The sequence below is a fragment of the Garra rufa genome, chromosome 14 (assembly GCF_049309525.1).
Source record: "Garra rufa chromosome 14, GarRuf1.0, whole genome shotgun sequence".
In the NCBI taxonomy this organism is placed as follows: domain Eukaryota; kingdom Metazoa; phylum Chordata; class Actinopteri; order Cypriniformes; family Cyprinidae; genus Garra; species Garra rufa.
The window spans coordinates 38,968,779-38,996,117 of NC_133374.1; the positions used below are offsets into that span (position 1 = coordinate 38,968,779).

Sequence of the window (27,339 nt, forward strand, 5' to 3'; positions counted from 1 at the left end):
TATGCACATTAAACAGGGAAGATTAGCGCATCATCATCAAATATGTGTGTAAATATGACAGGATCAGAGTTATAACTCTGGAGCTCCAAGGAATTCAAACTCAGCATCAGCTCTGCATCATGCACTAGAGTTTGTGTTCTCGCTTATACCATGTTTTTTAAACATGAATATGGTAATCGTTATCATTGACTTCCTCAGTCTTATGGATTTCACATCAAGGCTGCAGGTTCAAGGAGTCACAAACAACTACAAAAAAGTATGCAGCTGAGATTAGACACGCATTCAGCTTCAGTCAGACAGATAATCTGCAGCTCGCATCACTGCATCGGACGCTCCGATTGGCCAGCTCCGGTCACATGGGGTGGCACCTCCAACAGCCGATGTCACGGGAAATCAGGCAGGCCGATGTGATGATGCAGCTCTGTTGCTACAATGCTGAGAAACGCAGGTCACGCGGGTCAAATGAAACGAGGAGCTGCACTGATGCTAAAGAAGTGCTTTCTGAAACACGCTGAAAGCCATAACACAATAAGACTAAGCACAAAGAGCATCGGATGAAGAACCCAGATCGTGTGTGTTAATGGAGCCGTGTTGAAAACGTCTCATGTTCAGATCCAGCTTGTCCTGGGAAATCTCTGCACACTCATGTACAGCAGGATGAACTGCCCAGGGTTTGGACTCATTAAGAGCCGTTAGATGAATTATTCAAGCACACAACACCCTGCTGGATGTCTGCAGACTGATGGAGGAGATTGTTTTCTGTCTCACTAATTATTCATTACAAAATGAGCCTTTAACTTCTGCTTCCACAATAAAATTGATGAACCCACGAGCAGAAACACACCGCTTGAGGATCATCAGTGTACATCCAAATATATTCTCAGACCACCACCAGCAGAACACAGGAAGCTGTTCATTTATTAATAACGATGGGGCTTTCAGAGTGCAGCGCTGCACGCCATTTCACACATTTAAAGGCGCTTCACAGATGTTTTCTTTGAATCAGTAAAGACAATGTGGAAATGTCTTCAAATTTTGGTTCATGTACAGTACCATTCAAAAGATTGGGGTCACTATGTTTTCTTTTTTTTTCTTTTTTAGGAAAGAAAATACTTTCATTAAAATGTACATTTATAATGTTACAGAAGATTTCTATTTTAAATTAATGCTGTTGAATCTGTGAATCCTGAAAATTAAAATGTATGTTTCCACAAACAACTGTTTTCTATATTATGATCAGAAATGTTTCTTGAGCAGCAAATCAACACATTGGAATGATTTCTGAAGGATGACGTGATACTGCACTGCAAAAAATGCTTTTCTTACTTGGATTTTTTGTCTTGTTTTCAGCCAAAATAAAAATTCTTTAATCAAAAAGGATTTTCTAAATGAGTAAAACCTGAATTTTCAGCATTATTACTCCAGTCATCACACTGCAAAGAAAGCTTTTCTCACTTAGATATTTTGGCTTGAAACGACACGAAAAAAAATCTAAAAATTCTTAAATCAAGAAGGATTTTCTAGACAAGTAAAAATTGCTGTTGTTTTCAGAAAAAAAACAAGTCAAAATTAAATGCGATTTTGCTTGAAACAAGCAAAATAATCTGCCAATTGGGTAAGAAAAATAATCTTATTTCAAACAGAAAACAGATTATTCTGCTAGAAAATCCTCCTTGATTTAAGAATTTTTAGATTTTTTTATTTTTGTCGTTTCCAGCCAAAATATCTAAGTGAGAAAAGCTTTCATTGCAGTGTGATGACTGGAGTAATAATGCTGAAAATTCAGGTTTGATCACAGAAATAAAATACATTTTAACAGATATTCACATAGGAAACAGATATTTTAAATTGCAATAATATTTCACAATATTACTGATTTTACCATATTTTTGATCAAATAATGGAGCCTCTATGAGCAAAAGAGACTTAAAACATAAATCTTACTGACCCCAAGCATTTGAATTTTTGAGTTTTATTAATAGCTTCGTCTAATAATAATAATAAAAAAAACACAAGTTCCATGAAATCTTAAATTTAATTTAAAGAGACTATCCCTAAAGTCCCAACAGTTGAATATATAAAATGAAGAGAAAAATGAGGATCTGGTTAAACACAGGCTAATAAAAAATAAATACTGTGTCAGATGCTTTGTGTCTATAAACCTTTACCACGGTTTTGTGTTTCTGTAAAGCATTAGAATTATGTATGCAAGAGACACAGATCACCCCTGGACAGATGTTACAGATGTTAGAGATTATGGATTTCATTCAAGTGAAATGGACATTTGTCTGATTATGAAAATTAACAGTAAACTTTAAACCTCCTGTCAAAATAATATTTAACCCAGTATATTCTCAAACTAACCTGGTCCCATTACCAGTATTTCATTGACCATCTATGATTCTCATCTCATAAAAATATGATTGATGTGGACAGTGCTCTCTAGTGGACAGAAGCCGCTACTGCCACACATCTCCATCCTCATGGAAACGGTGCAGGTGGTCTGAGTATCTGTGGGAAGAAAGAGGAAGATGAAGAGTGCAATCAAAATCCACATGCATTAAATGCAGATAGTGTATGTATGTGAACACAAAACCAGAGGCTCAGTGGATCAAACCTCATTTAGGAAACTCGTACAGGGTAAAAACACTTACTTCTTTGCACAAAATGCAGCACAGTCCCGGCCGATACTCTCACTCCAAGCAGCTTTATACAGCACCTGATCACACACAGACACACAGTCAAAACTCTTCAAACAGAACAAGTCAACATGAGCTGTGATGGACAGTTTAAACTGAGGATCATGTGACTCACCAGGAAGACGAGGCAGTGCAAAATCAATGTGTAGAAGAACGCCACAGTTCTGGCCGTCTTATTAGACAGGATCACACGACCCTGAAATAGACACGACGAACATCAGCATAGACAGGAGTTACACCAAAAGGGAAGGGAAATGACAAAGCATCAGGATTTACTGGGGGATTTATAACCTTGACAACACAAAATTTGCTGAAACTCAACCTTAAGCCATTTAAGATTTGAGTTTGACTGTGTAAAATGTGTCATTCCATCACTTGCTCTCCAACGGATCCTCTGCAGTGAATGGGTGCCGTCAGAATGAGAGTTCAAACAGCTGATAAAAGCATCACAATAATCCACAAGTAATCCACACCACTGCAGTCCATCAGTTAACATCTTGAGAAGACTAAAGTTGCATGTTTGTAAGAAACAAATCCATCATTAAGATGTTTTCAAAGCCCATCTTCACTGCAAAAATGATTTTCTTCTCTAGTATTTTTGTCTTGTTTTCTAGTATAAATATCTAAAAAATCTTGAATCCGGATGCATTTACTGGACAAGTAAAATGACTTAAGAGATGTGTCTTATTTTCTAAAAAAATTACCCAAATTTTGTTAGTTTTTGCTTAAAACAAGCAAAAATAATTGCCAATGGGGTAAGAAAAATAATCTTATATCAAAGGCTAAGCAAGATTATTTTTCTTGCCCCACTGGCAGATATTTTCGCTTGTTTTATTCAAAAACTAACAACATTTGCTTTTTTTTTTTTTTTTTAGAAAACAAGACATAATATCTTAAGTCATTTTACTTGACAAGTAAATGCATCCTGATTGAATAATTCTCAGATATTTATAGTAGAAAATCATGTCCTCTCACATCAAAATCCACTCACATATTTCTTTAGAACAGTTTTGGCTTGTCATTATGGATTAACACCTCAACTATATATTACAATCACACAGCTTTTCACTTCTGAAGATGTTAACTGATGGACTGGAGTGGTGTGGATTATTGTGAAGTTTTTATCAGCTGTTTGGACTCCCATTCTGACGGCACCCATTCACTGCAGAGGATCCACTGGTGAGACAGTGATAGAATGACACATTTCTGAACTCATTTCTGAACTAGTCCTTAAAATTGTAAAATAAATAAATAAATAAATAATAATAATAATAATAATAATAAACCAACTAAAAAAAAAAAAAATCCATATTTTGTGGTTGTTTTTTGATAGAAGTAATACTGATAGAATAATTTAGACATTTGTGACAGAAAAATGCATTAAAAAAATTCAGTGGAGTTTTGATGGCTCTTTGTGGCATAACGCCCTAAATATAATTACACAGGATTTTTTTTTATATCAACTTTAAATTTGAAACATAACTTATTTAGACATAAGGCTTTTAATTTTGTAGCAGATTTGGATTAAAAAATATTTTGTAAAATTATATTATATATATATATAAAATGAATTTTAAACTTCTATAACTTTTTAAGACCTTAATACTGTGAAATGATTCCACTTCCAGTAATATGCAGATTGTTTTAAAAACAACAACAACAACAACAACAACCTTAGGTCTGTATTCCAAAGCGTTCATGAATTATAACAATTTAGGTTTGGATAGTGCGCTTTCACGTCAAAAATGTTTAAAAAAAATGAGTGACACTTAAGGGGTTAAAGAGGAAGCCTTATCAGCGGTGCACAAGATGCGATGTCGAACATTATAATGTTTTTATTTGCTTATCCAGTTGAAGCCAGTAGATTCGGTGCTGCTGCATTGTTCATTAAAAATACTGCGGAAAAAAAAGAACATCAATGCGGAGAACATCTTGGTCAAAACCCAAAACTAAGCCATTCACATAGAATGCATTATTTTGCACATTTTCTAGAGGGACATCTATCACCGTTTCACTTGCGTCTCACACAAGAGAGACATGTGTAGAAAGCCAATTAAAATAATGCAAGCTCAACTTTAAAAAACATATTTTGAAATCTGCATCTCATGTTTTTAAATTAAATAAGTACTGTGCGATTGGCTTTCGGCCCTTTGTATTAAACTCATACATACATACATACATACATACATACATACATGATGCTGTTTTGTTTATATTTGTTTAAGCAACTTAATTAATTATAATTGGTTTATAAACATTATTTTAAACATTATGCACTTTTTTCACGGATAGTGATGTTATTTGATTGCTTAGCTTGAGTAACGTGCATTAGTAATATTTTGCTCAATGCGCCTGAGAGAAGCTAAAAACATTTTTTTACCCCAATTGAAATGACGCATTTTAAATTCAAATATAATTCGAATTTCAAAAATATTGAGGTACAAAATTCAAATTTCGTTTTTGAGCTCTTTTGACAGCTCTAGTGAACGGAGCCGCTCATCATGACCATGAGCTGCTTGTGTGTAAAAGAACACTGATTCACATGTGTGTGCACTACTGTATGTGAAGATGTCAACACAAACACGGGTCACACGCACCAGACTGAGCGTGGCCTTGTCCCAAGGGCTGAGGCTCTGATATCTCCTGTGACGCTCCTGAAGAGTAAATCACATTATAAGCACATCAGAACTAAACAAGAATGCACAAAACCAACAAACAATTCCAAAAAATGAAATTCATATGTTCACATTCTCACCCTTTTGCTGAAGGAGGCGAAGGGATCGAGTCTCTCCTCATACTGGGACGAGTAACGCATCACTGTATCATCACTGTCTCCAGCCTAATACATACACATATGTCTGAGTTACCTTTAAGATACAATATTGTATCAATATTGATTTGTTCCAATCAAATCCACAGTGTTAACCATTGTGCATCTCTGAGCAACATAGAGCAACATATTCATTTCTGAATTAATAAATGTTTTTGAACTAATAAGGTGAGTCAACGAATCAATGACCCATTCATAAAGAGTCACTTGCTTCATTCCTAAATAAATCAGCCATTTGATTAAATTGTTTTAATGAATGCGTCATTCATTAGGACAGTGACAAGCCGCCGGCTACTGTCAGTTTTAGTTTCATATCTGAAGTATAACTTAATTTTTTAGCATTCATATTTCAATATTATTCTTTATAAAAAAATCCCACATATTCTACGCAATTGTAATCACAGTGTAAATGCATTCATGCCACCTCTGAGCTGCACTGATCAGTACATATCGGTCTACCAAAACGCCACTTAAGATGCAGCTTCAACGCCACCTCTGGAGTGCAAAGATGGAGTTTGCTGATACTAGGGATGCACCGAAATGAAAATTCTTGGCTGAAGCTGAACAAAATTACACACTGAGCCAAGGATTACCGAACATGGTTTTTCGTATTTTTCCCCTGATGTATTTCATCTGTTTTTTTCACCATTGCATGCATTAAATAGCAAATATTTTATTTTTACAGTTTTGTCTTGCTTTTCAAAGAAAAAGAAATCTATTAAAAACAACAATTTAAAAATATTTATTTAACACTGAACATTTTTAACATTCTAGTAGACATTATAGCCTACCAACAAAGCACAATTTAACTTAAAAATAATAAGTTAGTAAAATAATATTCTTTGCCAATTTTTAAGGCCACCTTCTTGAATCAGGCATGTGTTTTTAATGAACAAATAAATGCAGCCTTGTTAGAATAAATGTATTAATAGAGCTGTTGGAATTACTGTGAATACTATTTTTGTCTTTTTTTTCTGTTTTGTTTTACAGAACAACAGTAAAATCACAATACTAACATTTATGAATGTTGACTTTTATTTTGTGGTAAACCCGCAAGAAGACCTCAGTCCTACTTTTTGCTGACAGCGGCAGATTTATGAATCATTCTCATCTTGCAGATTTTCCTTCGTGCTTTGGGCTTTGAACCCTGGCTAAGAAGCTGCTGCAGCGCTGTCAGAATAAACACAATTGGTGTCTGGTGTATTAGACAACAGAACGTTCTGGAGTTGATTGACTAATGGATGATTTCAGTCATCAGACAGTAACCTTTCTCTCCTCATGAAGACATGCGATGCACTTCTGAACAGTCTCTCGTTGTCGCTGCTTGGAATGAGTTTTGTTTTTTTCTCAGACAGTTTTAAATGCTTCCACACTGACCACACGTTTGTGCATTAGTGCACGCCTCTATTTGATCGCATCACGTCATTGTTCGGTATCATTTATTTGGCCTTTTCGCTTATAGTTACCAAACATTCGGTGCATCCCTAGTTGATACTGATTTCATAAGATTGGTAATAGAGTAGAAATTATTTTTGTCAATATCATACATTCCTAGGCTTTACAGGAGCTACAAACCATGTCAGCTAGGGCTGGGCGATTAATCGAAAAGTAATCGAAATCGACATTCAGAACCTATAATCGATCAAATTTTTCCAGGTCAATTATTTCAATTACTTTCCCTACTGTGTGTGGAGTCACGTAACCCAGCTCCATTAGGCTACGTTATTCCTCCGACATGTCGATGGAGAGCTTAAGCAGTATTTATACAGTAAAAAGTATTTACAGGATATACAAGAGTAATTTTATTTAGAAAAGATACTGCTTATTTTCTACTTTTAATATTTATTATTATTTTATAAATAATTTATTTTGTTTCCAAAAGTGCAAGTTATTTATTTTCACTAATTTAAGAAAAATGTGACTTTTCGTTTTAAGCAATGTGTGCTTTAATTTCAGTTGTTCAACACTGATGTTCAATAAATAATCATAGATAGTGTGTGCACCCTTCATTCAAAAATCTCTCACTTGTAATATGTGAGCATATTTACTGTAACAAACTTGTCAGTGAACTATGAGGGCAAAAAAATAAATATTATTTAAATATAATTAAATATAATTTTATTAATGAATAAAATAATCGTTCATTAATCGTAATCGGGTTAAAATGTTCAATTAATCGAGATTTTGATTTTAGGCCAAATCGCCCAGCCCTAATGTCAGCTTACAGATAGAATGTCCATGTTTATTCGACCACCACAAAGGAGCGAGATGATGTTCAGCTGGCTGTGATTTGACTTACTCTGTTCGGGTAGCTCTGCAGAAACTTGATCTTCTCGTAGAGCTTGATGTTGTCGGCCCGCAGACTGTCCAGCTCACTCTGAAGAGCCTGTAAGGTCTGCTGTAGAGAGCTGTTTGTCTGACAGACATGAACAACAACACGGCACATTTAGCCTTTCTTCATCAGAGCAACATGAATCATTACAGTGACGTGACATGCACTCACAGCCTCCAGCTCCTGGTTACGCAAGCGATATCTCTCCCTCTGACTGGAGATGATGGACAGCAGAGAGTCCATCTGACCCTGAGGAAGATCCGTCTGAGGAGAGCCGCCCACACCTCAACACACAGAAAAACAGCAGAATGAACATCTCATGACTACAGTGATTGATGACAGTCTATATTAAGTGTCCATGTGAACATTAGCAGTGGCCACATGTGCTTTAGTTTACCTGAGAACAGAGCGGTGGCATCTTTAATGGGCTCAGGGATGATCACTACGCTGTTGTCTGCACCCTAGATGACAAAAAATACAATCTATCACTATTACAAATTATTACTATAACAAAGATGCCTACTGTACTTGTGTGTAAAGCTGATTATTGGATGAGTTCTGTTGTCAGTCCATATATCTCCTGCAGAATACTGTAATCCTCCACAGCTGCCGTTTGGATCAGATTCACATACAGTTTTTTTACTCGTCCTACAAAGTGTGCATCAGCACTCTTCACACTCAGATCAAGTTACTAACTGCCTTTTCAGTGTTCGACTCCTTTCTCCAGAAAAACCCTGGACAAGACTTCAACAGGAAGTCAGTGATTTTTCTTGCCAACACTTATATTACATAAAACTCAGTACACTACCATGAAAATGTTTGGAGTCAGTAGTATTTTTAATGTTTTTGAAGTCTCTTATGGTGTTTTTATTCTGATCAAAAACATAGTAATGACTGTAATAACGTGAAATATTATTACAATTTAAAATATTTTTTTCTGTGTGAATATACAGTCAAATGTCAGTTTTTGCTGTGATGCAAAGATGAATTTTCAGCATCATTACTCTAGTCTTTAGTATCATTTGATCCATCAGAAATCTTTCTAATATGCTGATTTTTATTATTATTATTAATGTTGAAAACTTGCTGCTGAATATTTATATTAAAATTCTAAAAGAACAGCATTTTGAAAGATATTTAAACATTACAAATTATTTTATTGTCACTTACTTTGACATCAATTTGATGAATCTTTGCTGAATAAAACTATTATTAATTTTTAAACTAAAAAATATATATATATTATTTTAATATCTTCTTTAAGTGTTAGTCAAGTTTTTTGCACCAAAAAATAAAATAAAAATAAAAATAAAAAATCAACCCTCATTCTGACCCTCTGTCTGAAATGTTCTCAGTATTTTGTATTTTGTCAGTAAACCTTTGTCAATATTTTTTTGTTAATTTATTTTACATACTTATTTCTTGAGCTCAAGCTAATGTTTTCCCCCAACTTTAATATAAAAAAAAAAAAAACGTGAACAAAGATGCCGGTCAAACAGGGAGTGAAGATGGAGTAATGACATCATATGCTAGTAAATAAAGGCAAAGCTAAATTATTTTAAGTTTAAGTAACGATTCCCAAAAAAAGAACTGATAAACAGCATACCTTGAATGTACAGTTTGGATAAAAACATCAGTGTGAATGTATGTGTACTAATGGAACTGTCATTGGTCTGAAGCTCACGCTGTGTCTGACCTCAGCGTCGGGTCTTGACATCGTCTGGATGGTGCTGAGATCCTGTTCCAGTTTGAGGATGAGCTCTTTCTGTTCAGCGCTGGTCTTCACTGCTGCAGAGAACTCCAGCTGTAGAGACGCATAACGGCCTAAACACGCACACACACACATCAGTAAACACCTGAGATGACATTAAATCACATTTACATACAACCAGGCCTCGAATTGAGGGGGTATGCAGGGGGATGGCATCCCCCTTGTTGAAAAAAAATGACAAAATGACATCCCCTCTGTCAAACCACCATCCCCCCTTACCATCCACTTTAGATTAATAATGTGTATTATGTACAACCGCATCTTAAACTAAACGTTTACTTTACTTTTGTTCCGTTCTTTCTTTCGTGCTACTACTACTCTTGTGTTTGTCTTGTGTATTTAAACGTTAATGACCAAACCTATCATTATAAAAGTTCATAATGTTGCTGCACATGAAATATAACGCAAATAACATTAAAAATTTTTTTTTTATTAATCAGGTTATTTATCACTCAAACCCCTTTCTCTACCTGTCCGTTGGTCGCGCATATCCTCCATGTTTGTAGTTTTTTAACACTTTTTATGCGTATTTGTAGTTCTAATCGAATCCTTGTTCACCGCGCAATGTGTTGTGGGCAATATTAGCCCGAGGCGTGTGCATTGATCCGCACTTTGAATTCCGAAGTTAAGTAGTAGACCATCTTTGGAATACTTTTTTTAAACATACTATGACTTGGGACATACTAATTCTATTTTCGAATACTATTTAGGACGGATAGTATGCGAATTGGGACGCAGCACCTGTTCTAATGCACACTACCTGATACTCAAGTATGTCAGTGACTTGGCAAAAAACAAACAAAAACACACCTTGAGAGTCTATAAGCATTCATTGCATGATGAAGCCTATTAGAATGCAGTTAGAATGTCGTGATGATTTGAGAAGGCAAACTGATCAAACAGACTATCAGTCTTCCGCTGGGCGCTGTTCGTTAAAAAAACAAAAACTTATATTTAACGAACAAAAAGTGCTCCAAAGCTTTTTCTAAATTAACAAAATAAAAAACGAAACTAAATATACACACTTTGCCATTGCATACAAAATTGAACTAAGGGGGATATTTTTTTCCCGTCAATTGCTTTGATATCACTGTCAGTCACCGCTCTTTCGAGAATGAACCCAGCATAACTATGCAGATGTTATTCCCAAAACATAAAAAAAACGAAAGTTTTATACAAATTCTGAATGGATTATGGCATGGAAAGTGCAAAGCGCGCTCCCTTTATTATCACTAAAAGCGTCAGAAATCTTAGTTCATAGAGATCTCACAAAGTTCCGTTGTAATCAATAAAGCTTTCTAAACTAATGTACACAATGAATCTTTTATTTACATTGCGTCTGCACTTAGTCATGAGATGATTCACGCAAAACGGCAATAAAAACCGATCTGGCGCTTTCAGCGGTCAGTGAATTCTGACAAACTGTTTCTAATTGTTCGAAATCAACACTTCTCAATGCTGCAAAAACATGCTGGATTGTTTGCCAGATCTTCAATTGCTTTGCTTTCGTTTGATGGTATATCTACCCCAGTAGAACCGGGCCTAAGCTTGGCTAACAACTCCAGTTGCAGAGGGGCTGTCGCCCAGGCTTGTACTTGTTAACCGTACCATCATCATTCTTTTTATATTTGAATCCGTCCATAGGCTTGCTCCATCTCGCCTCTAGCTCCCCAACCACTTTCCTGACAAATAATTCGCCGCATGAAATGCGTTAAAAAATTGACGTAATTAACAACAACAAAATAATTAACGCCGTTAACGCGTTATTTTTGACAGCCCTAACATATATATGTTAGAATGATTTTGTGATGATTCTCATAAGTTTGTTTAAATTGAATTTTGCTATAATTTTAATCATGGTCTTTAATTTCTGTTAATAAATCATCAATCTAAAACATCTGATAACCTGCAGTTCAGACCTATTAAATATTATATTATTTCCTGTTTTTGATTGTAAGAAAACATTGACACCACTTCACATCAGATTGAATTGCTGATTTGAAATATGTTATTGAAATGTGAACTTAAGCAGTTTTTGAGATGTGATTTCCTCTTTTTGACTAAAAACAGACTCACCGCTGAGCTCAGTGTTAGCAATGCGCAGAGACGCGCTCTCAGACTGCAAGCTGCGGTTCTTCTCCAGCAGCATCACCTCTAACGGTTTAGATGAGTCCTGTGAGATCAACACCAAAAATTACACACTGAACAGAACAGAACAGAACAGAACAAAAGACTACTGTTTACCTGTGCTGTGGAGCTGTCACACGGCCCAAACTCCATCGACTTCAGGATGCTGTCAGAATAGAACAGAGCCAGTAAAAATGTGACAGCCTTACTTCAGCCATGAATAAATAATTTACATAGTCTCTTTTAGGGATCGAACTCATGAGATCTGAGGAAATGCTTCAGTGGGAATTTGTAGTGAAACAATAAGCTCCAAATAAACATGTCAATCAATTAAAAAAAATGTGCACTCAATACGGTTTTAATTGCTGTAAGCAAAGACAGCATTTGGTTTTACATACAGAAAATAATCAGATTTCCCCATTTTCCCAAGTTTATACATTACAGGTAAAAAAGTTCAAAGTAATTTTTATGTTAACGCTAATGTATCTTGCACACACACACTTCATAAGACCTCAATATATCGTCAGGAGCCACAGGTATTCACTTTGAGTTGCAGGAACTGATGGAGTGCAGCATGCATGAAAATCTCTCACCTGAGCTCTTTTATAACCTCTTCATAGTCCGCCTGTGTCTGCAGCTTCTCCTCCAGTTGCTGGACAAATGAAAAGACTGTGATGAAGGCAAATGTACAACAGTGGAGCAGACAGTATGCATCGGACAATCTGGACTTTTAATTGGCTGGAGTTGGTCTGCACACTTCTTTAATCAGTCCCCTGGGAAAAAGTAAAGTTTAGAACAGGACAGCAACCTTTCTGTTTTTTGTCGATCACTATGCATCGCTTTATTGGGCAATGCAAATTTGTATTTTTTCTCCTGACACTATAATGTCTGCATCTTTGGTTACTTTACTTGATTTAGTGAAAAACATACCTACAGTTTTGGAGACATTAAGTTGTAGACAGCATTGATTTAACCAGTTTGTAACAGGTCATAAACATACATGCAAAAAAGGACAGGGGCTAATATGGAGCCCTCCTCCATATTATTCACTGGGTCATATGATGTTGCTAAAAAGTGTATTTGGTGTAATGCGATGCGTTTATGCGGTTTAAGGTTCAAAAAACATATTTTCCACATACTGTACATTATTGTTGTTGCTCTATGCCCCGCCTTTCTGAAATGCTTCGATTTTTACAAAACTCATCGTTGATGAAAAGCGAAGTGTTTTCTGATTGGCCAGCTATCCAGTGCATTGTGATTGGCCGAATACCCCAAGCGTGTGAAGGAAATGTTACGCTCCTTAGCATGTTGTGATGCCGTTTACCGGCACGGCGAGACAGAAACAATAAAACCCATTATTAACATCCAGTAGGGAACATAAATACTGATTAAAATGACCCATACCGTCTTTTTACGTGTTGCGTTGCGTGCGTCGCGTAAACATAACAAGATGTCTGCATTTGCGATTGTAGAACGAGAACAAGCACAACTCTACACTGCTCAAAACTCGCGTTTGAATATTCAGTACAGAATTCTTTAAATATGAAAACGTACTTCAGAAGTCAGAAGAGCAGACTGTCGTTGCAGCATTGGAATTGCCCCACTTTATAGCCTTAACCCTTTGTGCACACCTGCATTGTAAGCTGCTCTCCCAGGTTCAGGAAACAGGTTCAGGTCCTCTGTGAAATGCGCATCACCCGCTCGAATATTTGCGTTATACTGTTCCGGAATTTCTAGTTGTGTTCTCATTTGGAAGGCTAAACAAAGTACTTTCGCAATGAAACACACTGCGTCTCCACAATATGGCGGCTGCAACAATATTACAGCCGGTAAAAGTTATGCCTTCTTTCTTTCCATATACATATGGGCATTATTATGCTAATCTACTCACCCCGTGACGTGGACTAGTGGGGCGTGTTTGAATGAGCCATTTCAGGAAGTCTTAACATCATAATAAATTTCTCTTTAAGGTTTGAGACTTTAAGCGTTGCAACTTTACAGATCTTATCTATGCACAAACTAGTGTTGTCAAAAATATCGATATTTCGATAAATATCGATACTGAAATATCTGAACGATACCAATACTAATTTCCCGAAGTATCGATACTAGCCGAGCTGTCACTTTCACTTTTCACACGTGACCGCAGTGCTTGTCTCGTCAAATTCAAGCGAACAGAAAGGCGAGTGCAACGCCCCACGACCGGCTTTGTTTGATCAAGAACACAGCAGGAGTGCTATCTGGAAATATTTCGGATATGAAACAAACGAACATGGAAAGCCGAAGTACACAAGCAAGCCAATATGTAAGAGTTGCTACAGAGCAGTGCTAACAAAAGGCGCTAACACCACTAATTTCGCAAAGCACCTGAAAGACAGACACCAGGATCTATATAAAGAAGAACTGTTCTCATTTTAACATTACTGAATCATTAAATAAGATTGCCTATTATTGTTGCTGAAATGAGCATTGTCTCGTTTTTTACTGTAGTTCGTTAATGTAATCAGATTGAGGAATCTTAGACAAGTAAATACTTTAACTGCGTTCAAATGTAAATTAACTGCGCTTATTTAACGTTATTTAAAGAAAAAATCATTACCTAAATTCTGCAATTTGTCTTAATGTCTATCCAGTGAGCAACTGAGCATTGTTTTCGTGTGTGATAACGCATGTTTGCTTGCATGGATCGGTGATTATGAATCCGGCATTAAAATCTGTTCATCAAATAATGTTAATCTATTAACCAGCATTTATGAACGATGAGCAATGCATTTAATACAAAAAATTTGAATCTTTGATAACGGTAGGTAATAAAAATACAACGGATCATGTTAGCTCTGGTCCAATAAAAAAAAAATGAACAGATATAACTTGAATTTTAATTAGTTAATGTATTAGGAAATTATACTTTAACTTTTAACTAAGATTAATAAATGTTTTGGAGGTATTTTTCATTGTTTATTCATGTTCACTAATGTTAAAAAATATATTTTAACATTAACTTAAAGTTCTAAGATTAGTTAGATAGTTTAGTACATTTTAAAAGTGTGGTCTAAAAGGAAAAAAAAGTTTACGACCTACACTAACAGTTGTATTTGAACAGCAAATAAAGTATGAAGCTCAAACTCAAATGAAGCTAAGAAGCTGAACAGGGCTGTAGCAGTGTGCATATGCATATACCTTATTGTCATGTTCTAGACTATATTTATCTTCAAATTAAAAAAGAAATTTATCTCCTTAATATGGTGGCAGTTTTTTTCTCTGTAGTATCGAAAATAGTATCGAATATCAATATTTTTTAAGGTATCGTATCGAAGTTAGAAATTCCAGTATCGTGACAACACTAGCACAAACAGCTTGTAACACTCCAAAAGACAAAGAAAAGCAAGAAACTGCATCATATGACCTCTTTAGGAAAACTATCCAGGATGGCAGTTCTGTCTTGCAAAGTAATGGGTTTCAGTGAAGTTGCCTACCTTGAGCGTGGTAGTCTGGCTCTTGAGCTGCTGTTGTAGTTGGCTGATTTGTGCGGCTGAGCTCTCTCGAAGCGTGGAGAGGCTCGCCTGCAGTCTCTGGACGTCCTCCACCAGCTGGAGCATCTCACGATCCTTCGCACTGAGCTCCGCCTCCAGACTTGAGCGCGGCACCAGCTCTGCACTCTCATCCTGATTAATACACACACACAGATGTCAATGAGCGCCATATAAACGTACACAGACATAATTATATGGGGCACCTCCTAGAATCAGAATTTGGACTGTGTAACGCTTATGTCACTAAGAAAAGTGACATTAACAAAGCTAAAGAAGAGTACAAGAATAAAGGTAAGTTGCATAACCACTGTAAAACGATGCATCATTGGAGCAGTGAACTAGCTAGTTTCCCATGACTGTAGAAACTTTATCACACATCCATTGAAACCCTTTTGGCTCAACACTACAGAACTGTCGTTATTAAGTAACTGAGGTAGTGGAGCTCAAGATTGAATTAGTGTTTTCGTGTTAACAGCAGTGTTAAATAATTTTATAATAATGATTATATCAGTGGTTTATATGATTTATATTGATTATATATATGCCTTATATTCTCGCTATCAACCAGCACTATATGATCCATATCTCACTTCTACTCGTGTGATACTGCATTTATACAACAGTTCGACGGCACAAGTGCGTAAATACATAAACAACAGTTTCTTTAAAAACCCTATTTTATTTGCAGAAATACTTCCTTTCGCCACGGATTCAAATCTCACTTTGACAGTTAAGCTGAGCCCAAGCCTCCGTTACTAATTCCAAAACATCCCTTTAGAACTAGTAACGAAGGAATGTTAAGTTGCTTCATTGAAAGCTTATTGTATCACTGTATTAAAAGCTCACTATATTATGTGTAGTAGAGTATTATGAGAAAGAGATGGACTGAGCAAGTGTGATGACCTGAATCTGACGCAGCATTCATTCTTCAGCTCAATCTCATATTCATAATAAACATTAGTTTGAATGTCCGCTGAAGAAAGCATTATCTTTGCCGTAACATTAATATTCTTCCATCTGTTAAGGGTATTTTTTTGATGACTGCACTGCTCAATGCATTTGTTAGCTGCATCAAGCTGTTGTTGAAAAAAATATCTTCCGCTTACAACAGCATTTATTTTTCAATATAAAAGTCTAAACTGCTGACTCGTTAAAAAGTCTCTTCGCATTGTTTCTCAATACCTAACACTCAGTGTTGGGAACGTTACTTTGGAAATGTAATAGGTTACAGATTACAAGTTACTTGATTTAAAATGTAATAAGTAGTGTAACTTTTTAACTACTTTATAAAAGGAATGTAACTTATTACTTTTAATTACTTTTCTAAATTTCGAATATTTTCAACTGTTATTCATTTTGAAACATTTAAACCAGGCAGAGTTAATCTTACAGTAGCACTCAGCATTGATTATTGTCAGACTTTCAAAATCCTTCATCACTTGAATTAAGTACATAATATACATCTTTATTTTGCGGTAACAACTGGCTACATTATCAACAACATTATCCCACTTATTACACAACTGCTTCATAGATTATTTAAATGTTTAGGTCAAAATTATTAGACATGAAACACTGATCTGAGTGAAATATTTGAACGCAAAGCTTCCATGAAGAAATCAGTTGCTAGCAAACGGCAAATTCAAATTAGACATTTTAGGTATACAGTGCAGTCTTACCAGTTTTTTTACACAACATTTCACTCGAGACGGGAATCAAACTAGGGTCACCGTGAAAACAGTTGCACTATATGTCATAACAAGATCATAACATAAATAACATAATAAGAAATAATTTAATAGATGTGATACTGGGTTTGAAATTAAATGTTTGCATAGTTAAATTTAATTGCAATTTATGAAAGAAAAAAATCAGATGTAATCCCCTTTGTAATCGCTGGCATTTTTCAGAAGTAACTGTAATTTAATTACACATGTTTTCTCAGTAACTGTAACTAATTACAATTACATTTATTTTGTAATTAAATTACGTAATTCCGTTACATGTAACTAGTTACTCCCCAACACTGCTAACACTATTATTTATATAAAATATTATTTATTAAATAATAATATTTATTAAACAACATCAGCCATCATAAAAGTTGCTAGGCAATTCAGTCAAAAGTACACAGGCAGCGCTCTGATATACAGCATTGAATATACATAAACATGATGAGATTTTGCCAAAAATATTTGCTTTGGAACAAATATAAAAAATAGATTAATGAGACCAAAGGCTGCCCGTTAGATTTACTTGAAACAAATGATGTAATAATAAAACATTAATTATGTTTAACCACTATAGAGACATCAGAGCCAGTGGCAAATTTCAGAAGATCTGACCAAAGTGAGGCTATGATGCCCTGATGTCTGAAAACCTCTTAAAACTACATTCCGTGAGACAAAAACAATAATATTTTTTAAATTATAGTGGATTTGAGTGTCCGCCATGACACTCGCAGTGAGAAGTACCACGTGCAGAGTGATACAATTACAAACGAGGAGCAGAAAGAACTGTTGTATAACGTAGAATATGATTTGAAACAGCAGAGGAGAACTGGTACCGTGTAAGGAGTTGAGTCGATTCGTGTTGGCAGTTGGATTGATTTGTTAGTTGAAGTGAGCTGCTCTCTCAGAGCTTCAATCTCCCTCTCAGCAGCTTCTGCTCTCTGCAGTAAAACATCATCAACAAAGTTAATGACACCAGCATCTTTTAACATTCTTTCAGATTATAAACATTTAAATTTAAAAACACATAGTTATGACAAGAAATTCTGTGTGTCTATCATAAGTGCAATCTGAAAACTTAATTTAATTGAATTTAATGAAAGCTTTATAACATGAATAAATCTGTACCTGATTGGCTCGCTCCAGGTCAGTCATCACCATGTCAATCTCATCAGCCCTGAAAACCAAAACGTAGTACATCTTGTAGTTCACGTGTACAAAGGCAGAGATGATTAACGTGCTTTTATGCTCATTACGTGAGCGCGGTCACACTGTATTAATGTAGCACACGCTCTTAACACATCTGTTAATATACAATGACAATGATGATGATGGTCTAATTCCACTAATCCTAATGACTCCACTATTTCACTAAAATAAAATAACTTTTTTGGCATCTGTAAATTGTCTGTAAATGTTTTGTGAAATGGTATACATTTACCATATTTACCATTTGATGAACAGAAATAACAGTGTTTATTTGAAACTATTTTTGCAACAATGTTTTTACAGTATTTTTTGTGACTTTAATGTGTTCTTCCCAAATAAAAGCATTAATGAAGTGTTAAGTAAATCTCTGACGCCAAATTTTTGAACAGTAGTGTAGAGTGATCAATTTAAATAGTCGAAATCTAATTGAACATGAAAGAGATTAATGACACATTGATTAATAAACGAATGATGATGCACGCGTGAAGTTGTTTAACACTAACAAACACTTACTTTGCAGTCGTTTCTTCATCATATTTGGCTTTCAGGTCAAAAAGCTCCGTCTGAGTTCGTTCAAGTGCTGAAAAGACACACAACGACATAATGATCTATCTAATAACATAAAATATGTAATATAACCTCCAGCGCACATTCTTAGGAAAGCTTTTGTTTATCAGTACATGGATGAAGTATTCATTCAGAAGCTGAATGAATACTTCACTCATAAATCAAACAAAGGTTAGATTTTTAACAGAAGATGCCATCTGCATGCTCTGAATGAAAAAAATAAATAATTGAAGCTCAATGTGTCTGTAACTTCAATAAAGGCAGAACACTCAATGACACCCATGTGACTGCTGCAATATCAGATTTAATACATAGTGCTTTGCTTAATTTCCAAAAGGAGCTGAATGAATTAAAACTGAATGTGTTGCATTGTGAAATCAAGACTGTTTGAGATGAACTGCACTGACAAATGGAAAAAATAAATAAATAAAACCAGTGACTGCTCTGGTACCTGTCTGCAGGGTCTGGGCTTTGAGTTCAGCGTCCTGCAGTTTACCAGCCAAAGACTCATGCGACTCCTGGAATTTCCTTTTAGAAAAGAACAAGAGAGACTTTACTCACCACAACAAAAAAAATGACACAAAGAGAGAGGAACAGGATCCAAGTCCATGACAAGTTATTTGTGAAAACAAATTTCCAGCCCGGATCAAACACACATGAACAAGCTAATTAGGACTGAAAATAATGGGCAGGTGAGATTGAATTAAATATTGAAAAACTTTCAGAATTAAATAATTAAATAATTTGAGTTTGATTTTGACGTTTCTCCATTATGTTCATTATGTGGATGATTTCCACAAACTGCTAAAAATAGACAATCTGAAGAGCAGAACTGCTTACGATTTAGAGATCCGAGTTGTGGATTTTATCAAGATCAGATGGAGAATGATGGATACTGACCTCTCTTTCTCCACGTAGTCTTTATGAATCTGTTGCTGTTTCTCCAGGGCCAGATTCTCTGCCTGGTTCTTCATACTCTGCTCATATTCTCTGATCTTCTCCCTTAGTGTTTTAATGGTCACCTCTACAAACACAAAATGTCAAATTTCAGAGAAGCTGTGACTAACACACACAAACAAACAAACAACCTGTACTAATAAACTCTTCTGATTCTCAGCCAGGCGAAGTGGAGCCTGTTGTGAACCATCCCTGCATGCGTTTAAACAGCCTTGAGAAATGAAAAATTACGTAGAGGGTTTGCGCTGCTGTTTATGTGACTGTGTTACTTGTTCAAACAGTAAACATTGTGTGTCACAGTGCATGCGTACATGTACTGGAGAGTGGAGATGATTTTGGTGGACTGGGTGCTGCACTGCAAAATATCTAACAATTCTTAAATCAAGAAGGCTTTTCTAGACAAGTAAAAAATGATTGTCTTGTTTTCAGAAAAAACAAGTCATCAATCTTGTTTTCAGTGTGAAATAACATTTTTTTGCTTACCCCATTGGTAGATTATATTGCTTGTTCTAAGCAAAAACTCACTTCATGTTGACTTGTTTTTTCTGAAAACAAGAAATGAATTTTTACTCGTCTAGAAAATCCTTCTTGATTTAAGAATTTTTAGATATTTTGGCTGGAAACAAGACAAAAAAAATCCAAGTAAGAAAGACATGCAGTGTGCTTGACAGTGATTTATTCTGAACCCCCAGATTTGCGCAGGTTAACATATTTAGAGAGCAATGTAATGCAACACTGTTCTAATACCACTTTTTCCAAGAATGCATACAACACCAATACTTTCATGAATAGTCAGTGGCCATGGCATTTGAGTCTCAGCCTAACCTCAACTCTACAACATCATGGGAAAAAGATGATGTTCGTGTGTGTCTTACCCTGGTTCTTGACCTCAGCAAACTCTTTGTTGTATTCCTCGAGCGTCTCGCGCAGCTTCTGGTTCTCTGTATCGATGTCATGCATCCTCTGGACCTTCAGATGCAGCTGCTGTGACAACTCCAACGCCGGCACCGGATCTACACACACAGATACACAGCCACAATTAACACCACCTTTACAAAGCTCTCAAAATGCTGTTCAACAGGTTCTTATGACATGAGTATCAGTTCATGAGGAACCCATATGGGCCAAGGCTATCTGCATGTTTTTTAATCAAATTTTAAGTTTTTAATGAAATAATGAAATATGCACTAATTTGCATACATTTCTAGTACAAAAATCTAAACACTGGATGAAGTCGGTTTCAAAATTCTTTTTGACATATTAGCGTTAAACGTTTTTACAGAGGGGATTCGGGGTATCTCATTTGTGACCCTGGACCACGAAACCAGTCATAAGGTTAAATTTTACAAAACTGAGATGCATACATCACATGAAAGCTCAATAAATAAGCTTTCTGTTGATATATGGTTTGTTAGGATAGGACAATATTTGGCCGAGATACATCTATTTGAAAATCTGGAATCTGAGGGTGCAAAAAATCAAAATACTGAGAAAATCACCTTTAAAGTTGTCCAAATTAAGTTCTTAACAATGCATATTACTAATAAAAAAATTCATTTTGATATGTTTACAGTAGGAATTTTACAAAAATCTTCATGGAACATGATCTTTACTTAATTTCCTAATGATTTTTGGCATAAAAGAAAAATCAATAATTTTGACCCATACAATGTGTTTTTGGCTATTGCTACAAATATACCCCAGCGACTTAAGACTGGTTTTGTGGTCCAGGGTCACATTTCAGAAAATAACACATAAAACATAATTCAGAAAAAACTTAGAACAGACAGGAAACACTATATTTTTAAAAAAAAAATTTTTTAAATAAAAGGTATAAAATCAAGCAAGTTGTATATATATGAACAAATCCCTCTGTAAAAGCCTTCAGGATATAGACAGGAATAAAAATGTAAGTTTGGTGTGTGTAAGTGCTACTGAAGTGGAGATTTATGGCTCATTGTAGGAGAAAAAACTCAAAAAGGCCTTTAATAATATGCATTGTAATTGAAATCTGTTGACATAGATGAAGTGCTATGAAAGAAACACTTAACAGTATTTGTTGAATGTTTTCTTTCCACAAGCCAAAAAAAAAAAAAAACACTTTCAGGGCTTGAAATTAACTTTTTTACTCGGTAGCACTGGCACAAAAAAAAATTCTGATTGCAAATGTTTTACAAGCAAATGGGGTGATTTTGAAAGCCTTTTTAATATATTTATTTTACGCCTTAAGGAAGGGACAAGAATGAATGAAAATATGAGTACATGAACAAGATGTTTATTTTCTCTATTATAGATACAGCGATGTAAATTAGATGTGCATTTTTAAACAATGTACAGTATAAATAACACAAAATAAACAACACAGATCTTTCTTAGTCGTGTAGACAATAAATGCAGCCACAATCAAAGTAGGCTACTCTTTCAATATTTAAAGTGCAAACAGAGACCGAATTTTTCAAGCATGATACAGTTATAGACAACTACTAATAACAGCCTAGATATTTTATGTAGCCTAATTTACGCGCATTGGGGAGTCGCTCTCTAAACGTGGGCTATTAAAATTGCTTTTGAATGCGTGCGCGTGTTTTACTTTTGGTTTCGTTTTAACGATCACGCGAAACTCTCAGCAGCGCTGAGTGTGCATTCTACAATACAAGATATTAATTTAACAAAACAATTTGAAAGTGGAGGACACAAACGGGATTTTGAAAAGCCTGTCTGCAGTGAAAATTACGCCCCTGCGTGAGCGGAACTCTGCCGCTATTATCATTTGATGTGAATGCATGCCGCGTTGTACAGTATTGAGACGGAGGCGCCAAAATGTGCGCTGTAGCACGACAGTGACAGGCGGTGATGGACGGCTAATATCTAAAATCTGCATTAAAGTTAATAAGAATGTAACGATGAAGTTTAAATGGTTGTGTAACGTTGGAGAGAACGACGAGGCTGTCTCTGTATCAGCTCACAGCAGTCTGTGCAGTAGTTAGGCTAGCCAAGGTTTTGTAAAGAAATGAAACCAAGTCGCACCACAATTTCTCGCACTCGCACAAATGCTCCCAAATATAATTTGAGGTCGTGCAGATTAAATTTCGGGAGCATATGCGACCAAAACGGTCGCAATTTCGAGCCCTGACTTTATGAAAAACCAAAAAGCCCAAAAACTTGACAAGTGCATGAAAAAACATGCTTGTTTCTGCAGTGCCTCTCCAAATTTCCTTCCATGTTTTAATTTTAAGAGTAAACTTTGCACTTTGTTTGCCAAAAAATAAAAGGGAATGTTTAATGTTCATTTGATTAAAAAACAGGGCTCTAAAAAATTCATTTTGATCAACTTATAATTAATTTTATAACAATTAATTTTTTTTGGTAACACTTTACAAAGCAACATTTTTACAGTCTCATTTGTTAATGCATTTATTAACATGGATAATTATTATTATTAAAGGCAAAAGTGAATCTAGACTTTTTAAAAAAAATCATTGCTAGTGCCATGCCATGAACCCTACCCCCACAGCAAACAGAACCAAACCAAACCGTGGCTCCAAAATCATGAACCAAACCGTGGCATTGGTATATCATTGCACTCCTATTAATTATCAAATAAAACAAATTTTATAGGGCTGAGGAAATGAATATTACGGCAATTTACTATTATTATTTCTTACCTGGCACATCAATCAGACGTTTATAGACATTTAGAAAGGCCGTCTCTGACTCCTTACTCCTCTTGCTCAACGCATCAATCTACAAAAGACAAAGATGAATAAATATCATCCACACACACTTGTTCCAGACACGTATCAAACACAAACTGACAGCACTGGACTGTCCATCAAACATATCTACTCATAACGATTGTCCTTTTGTGTCATGTTGTGCTGACAAATTAAATTACACCTATATGCCTATCTGCGGTGCTGAATAAAGTTTGCTTCTTTCATGGCTCAGGAGAAAACTCACCTCAGCCTGAAAACTCTTCAGCAGCGGAGCCACAAGCTTCCTCAGGTCCTACATCAGATACATATTAAGAACACAAAGACTTTTAGTTAGACAGAGAAACAGAAGCAAGCCTCACCTGACACTTAAAAAAAAGCTCCAGTGCCAGATATTACGAACACTTGACTGTACTTTTTTTATACACACCCAAAACATTTCACTTCCCATAGCATCAGTGTTTCCCTCAGAAGCCCTCTTCCATTACACCACCTATACTGACTGGCAGACATCATGCTTGCTTTTACAGCCAACCAACAGCCCAAGATATAGACATTCCCCTCGCTGGCTGTGTGCTAGGCCTGTCATAATAATATGACCACATTCATTTTGCTGACCTGAATACTGCCGATTATATTTACGTAAGAATGACATTACCAACATTATAGCTAGTCACACTGCTTACTCCACACAGAGCAGAAAGCAAAAGAACTTGATTTGCATTGATGACAATCAAACAATTAAAACAATTAAAAGGAACCGTTCTCAAGAATATGACAAAAAAAAAAAAACAATACTACTTAAATTATTACAACTGTATTATCAATATTAAAAAAAAAAAAAAAACATTTGAAAGGAATATAATCATTTTAAACACATGGAGAACAATGTCATTTGAGCTGCTTGATCTGAAGTGAATGAACACCAATTCATCTGCACTTTTGTTCTCCAGTCTGGATCACATGCTGTCACAACTCTAACCAGCAATCATAAAAGCTGAAAAATATTTCATATATATTTCCAAGTCACGCAATTATTGTTTTCATGCTTAACCATTGCTGTCACTTCAAATTACTGGAGTCCCGAGGTACTTGTGCACATTCCTAGTTTCATTTATTTAGTAGGGATGTCTTGCTTTTCAAAGAAAAAATCAATTACAAAACAACAATTTAAAAATATTTATTTAACACTGAACATTTTTAACATTCCAGTAGACATTATAGCCTACCAACAAAGCACAATTTAACTTAAAATTAAAAAGTTGGTTAAATAATATTCTTTGGCCATTTTTAAGACCACCTTCTTGAATCAGGGATGCGTTTTTAATGTACAAATAAATGCAGGAGAATGTTATAATAAATATATTAATAGAGTTCTTGGAATGATTGTTATCGTTATTTTTGTCTTACTTTGTTATTTTATTTTACAGAGCAACAGTAAAATCACAATACTAAGATTTATGAATGTTGACTTTTATTTTGGCGTAAACCCGCAAGAAGACCTCAGTACTACTTTTTGCTGCCAGCAGCAGATTTCTGAATGATTGTCATCTTTGGACTTTGAACCCTGGCTAATGGATGATTTCAGTCATCATACAGTAACCTTTCTCTTCTCATGGAAGTCTCTCGCTGTCGCTGCTTGGAATGATTTTTTGTCTTTCTCTGTAAGTTTTAAATGCTTCCACACTGACCACACGTTTGCTGCATTAGTGCTCACCTCTATTTTATTGCGTCACGTCACTGTTCGGTATAATTATTTTCAGCCGAATAATTTCGGTTGCTGAACATTCGGTGCATCCCTATTAGTTAGGATTTCTTTTTTTTTTTTTGACATTCCAGTTCTGATGTCTAATTATATACACACCTTTAAAAACAAACATCTTTTGAAGCTTTGATTCTATCAGCATCTACTGCCACATAAAAGTTGGTGAAAGAGGGTATGTGAGGGATGAGCGTATCCCATAGCAGACACCCAAATAAATGCTCAAGAGAGAACTGAGATACATAATACTCAAAACGGGAAGTTCACCTCTGGAGTGTTCTTCTTAAATTCACGGCTCTGGTCGATGAGTTTTTTCCTGGACTGCTCGCTGTCATCCTGTCGGCTGGCCAGTAGCGTGGCGGTGCTGTCTAGCTCTTTCTGAAAGACATTCAGTCACGTTCAGACAGAGCAGATGAATTAGAAGGGCAGTTTTTAACTTCCAAAATGCAGCTTCAAAGGGCTCTAAATGATCACAGCCAAGGAACAAGGGTCTTATCTAGCAAAACAATGGGTTATTTTCTTTAAAAAAAAAATACAACTTATACACTTTTTAATCTCAAATGTCCGTCAAGAGCCCTTTGAAGCTGCATTTTGGAAGTTCAAACTCGGGGGCACCATAGAAGTCCACTATATGGAGAGAAAACCTGAAATGTTTTACTCAAAAGACATAATTTCCTTACAACTGAAGAAAGAAAGACATGGACATCTTGGATGACAAGGGGGTGACTACATTATCTGTAATTTTTTTGTTCTGAAAGTGAACTACTCCTTGTAATTACAGATGTATAATCTGTATAACCCCTAAGTTGGAAATTGACTTGACATATATATATGCAAACAATGCATAGTCGAAATTCATATTTGTTTTCATATTTTGCACACAGACAGTTTGCAGGACATCTTAAATTATTATACTCTTTGCTATACAATCTATTCAAAGTTTGATAATAAATAAATAATATATATAAATAATAGTTATATATATGTGACCCTGGACCACAAAACCAGTCTTAAGTCGCTGGGGTATATTTGCAGCAATAGCCAAAAATACATTGCATGGGTCAAAATTTTAGATTTTTCTTTTATGCCAAAAATCATTAGGAAATTAAGTAAAGATCATGTTACATTAAGATTTTTTGTAAAATTCCTACTGTAAACCTATCAAAATGTAATTTTTGATTAGTAATATGCATTGTTAAGAACTTACTTTGGACAACTTTAAAGGTGATTTTCTCAGTATTTTGATTTTTTTGAACCTTTATATTCCAGATTTTCAAATAGATGTTTCAATAGAAAGCTTATTTATTGAGCTTTCATGTGATGTATATATCTCAGTTTTGTAAAATTTAACCTTATGACTGGTTTTGTGGTCCAGGGTCACATATATGAAAAGAATAATAAATGATGAAACATAAATCTGATAAATTACTGTATAGTTCCCTGTGTTGGTCACTGATGAAATAGTGATGCCTGACATAGTGAAAGTATTTTGGCATCTCGTGACTGTAAACAAGAAATCATCACAGCTCCCTTTAAACACTGACGGGGCTCTGGAAAAGTCAGAGTTGAGATCCACTAATTTAGACTAACTAGTTGAACTATTGGTTAACCTAGACTGATAAAATACTAAGATATGACCTCAGCCAAGTCAGCATCTTTAGGCCAAATTATTCGTACTGTTAACAAACACAATTGTGTCTAGCATCAAATGAAACTTCATGACCGTTTTGCGCTATAGGTGACTACTTCGGACATTGTTTACATCAGAGCAGCTGATCGGTAAACAAAGATAATCAATAACTGATCAGTCGATGCAGGAACATCCCTACAGCCGCCAAACACGTGAATACATGACAAAGAACATGTAATGGAGATCCACTGACCTGCAGCTGCTGCAAGTCAAACCGCTTCCAGTACTGACACACCGATGCCGCACTAGTAGCCGCCATCTTTGTTGTCACACGACATGACACGACGGCAAATGTTGCTGTTTCCTACCGGACACGCGCTTCTCTGTCAGCAGGGGGCGCTCGGCTCAGAAAACCGAAATCTCCATAGAGCCGATTTAAATCTCACAACGTTTGTAAATAAAGACGTCTGTGCGATTAA

The 27,339-nt window shown here is 35.6% G+C and overlaps 1 protein-coding gene across 1 annotated transcript; it reads right to left on the reverse strand.

Moving 5' to 3' along the window:
- Window positions 1–1,956: 1,956 nt before the first annotated feature.
- On the reverse strand, window positions 1,957–27,238 carry cux1b (cut-like homeobox 1b). The gene is made up of 23 exons (XM_073817996.1): window positions 27,114–27,238; window positions 25,498–25,608; window positions 23,716–23,763; window positions 23,421–23,499; window positions 20,631–20,768; window positions 19,699–19,822; window positions 19,250–19,326; window positions 18,745–18,811; window positions 18,151–18,199; window positions 17,859–17,963; window positions 15,236–15,424; window positions 12,353–12,411; window positions 11,877–11,925; window positions 11,709–11,805; window positions 9,558–9,685; window positions 8,259–8,322; window positions 8,033–8,145; window positions 7,829–7,945; window positions 5,455–5,538; window positions 5,297–5,353; window positions 2,815–2,895; window positions 2,655–2,719; window positions 1,957–2,511 (listed from the first exon to the last, which is right to left on the reverse strand). The coding sequence occupies exons 1-23, from the start codon at window positions 27,177–27,179 to the stop codon at window positions 2,460–2,462; spliced, it is 2,019 nt and encodes a 672-aa protein (XP_073674097.1). The 5' UTR covers window positions 27,180–27,238; the 3' UTR covers window positions 1,957–2,459.
- Window positions 27,239–27,339: the final 101 nt, after the last annotated feature.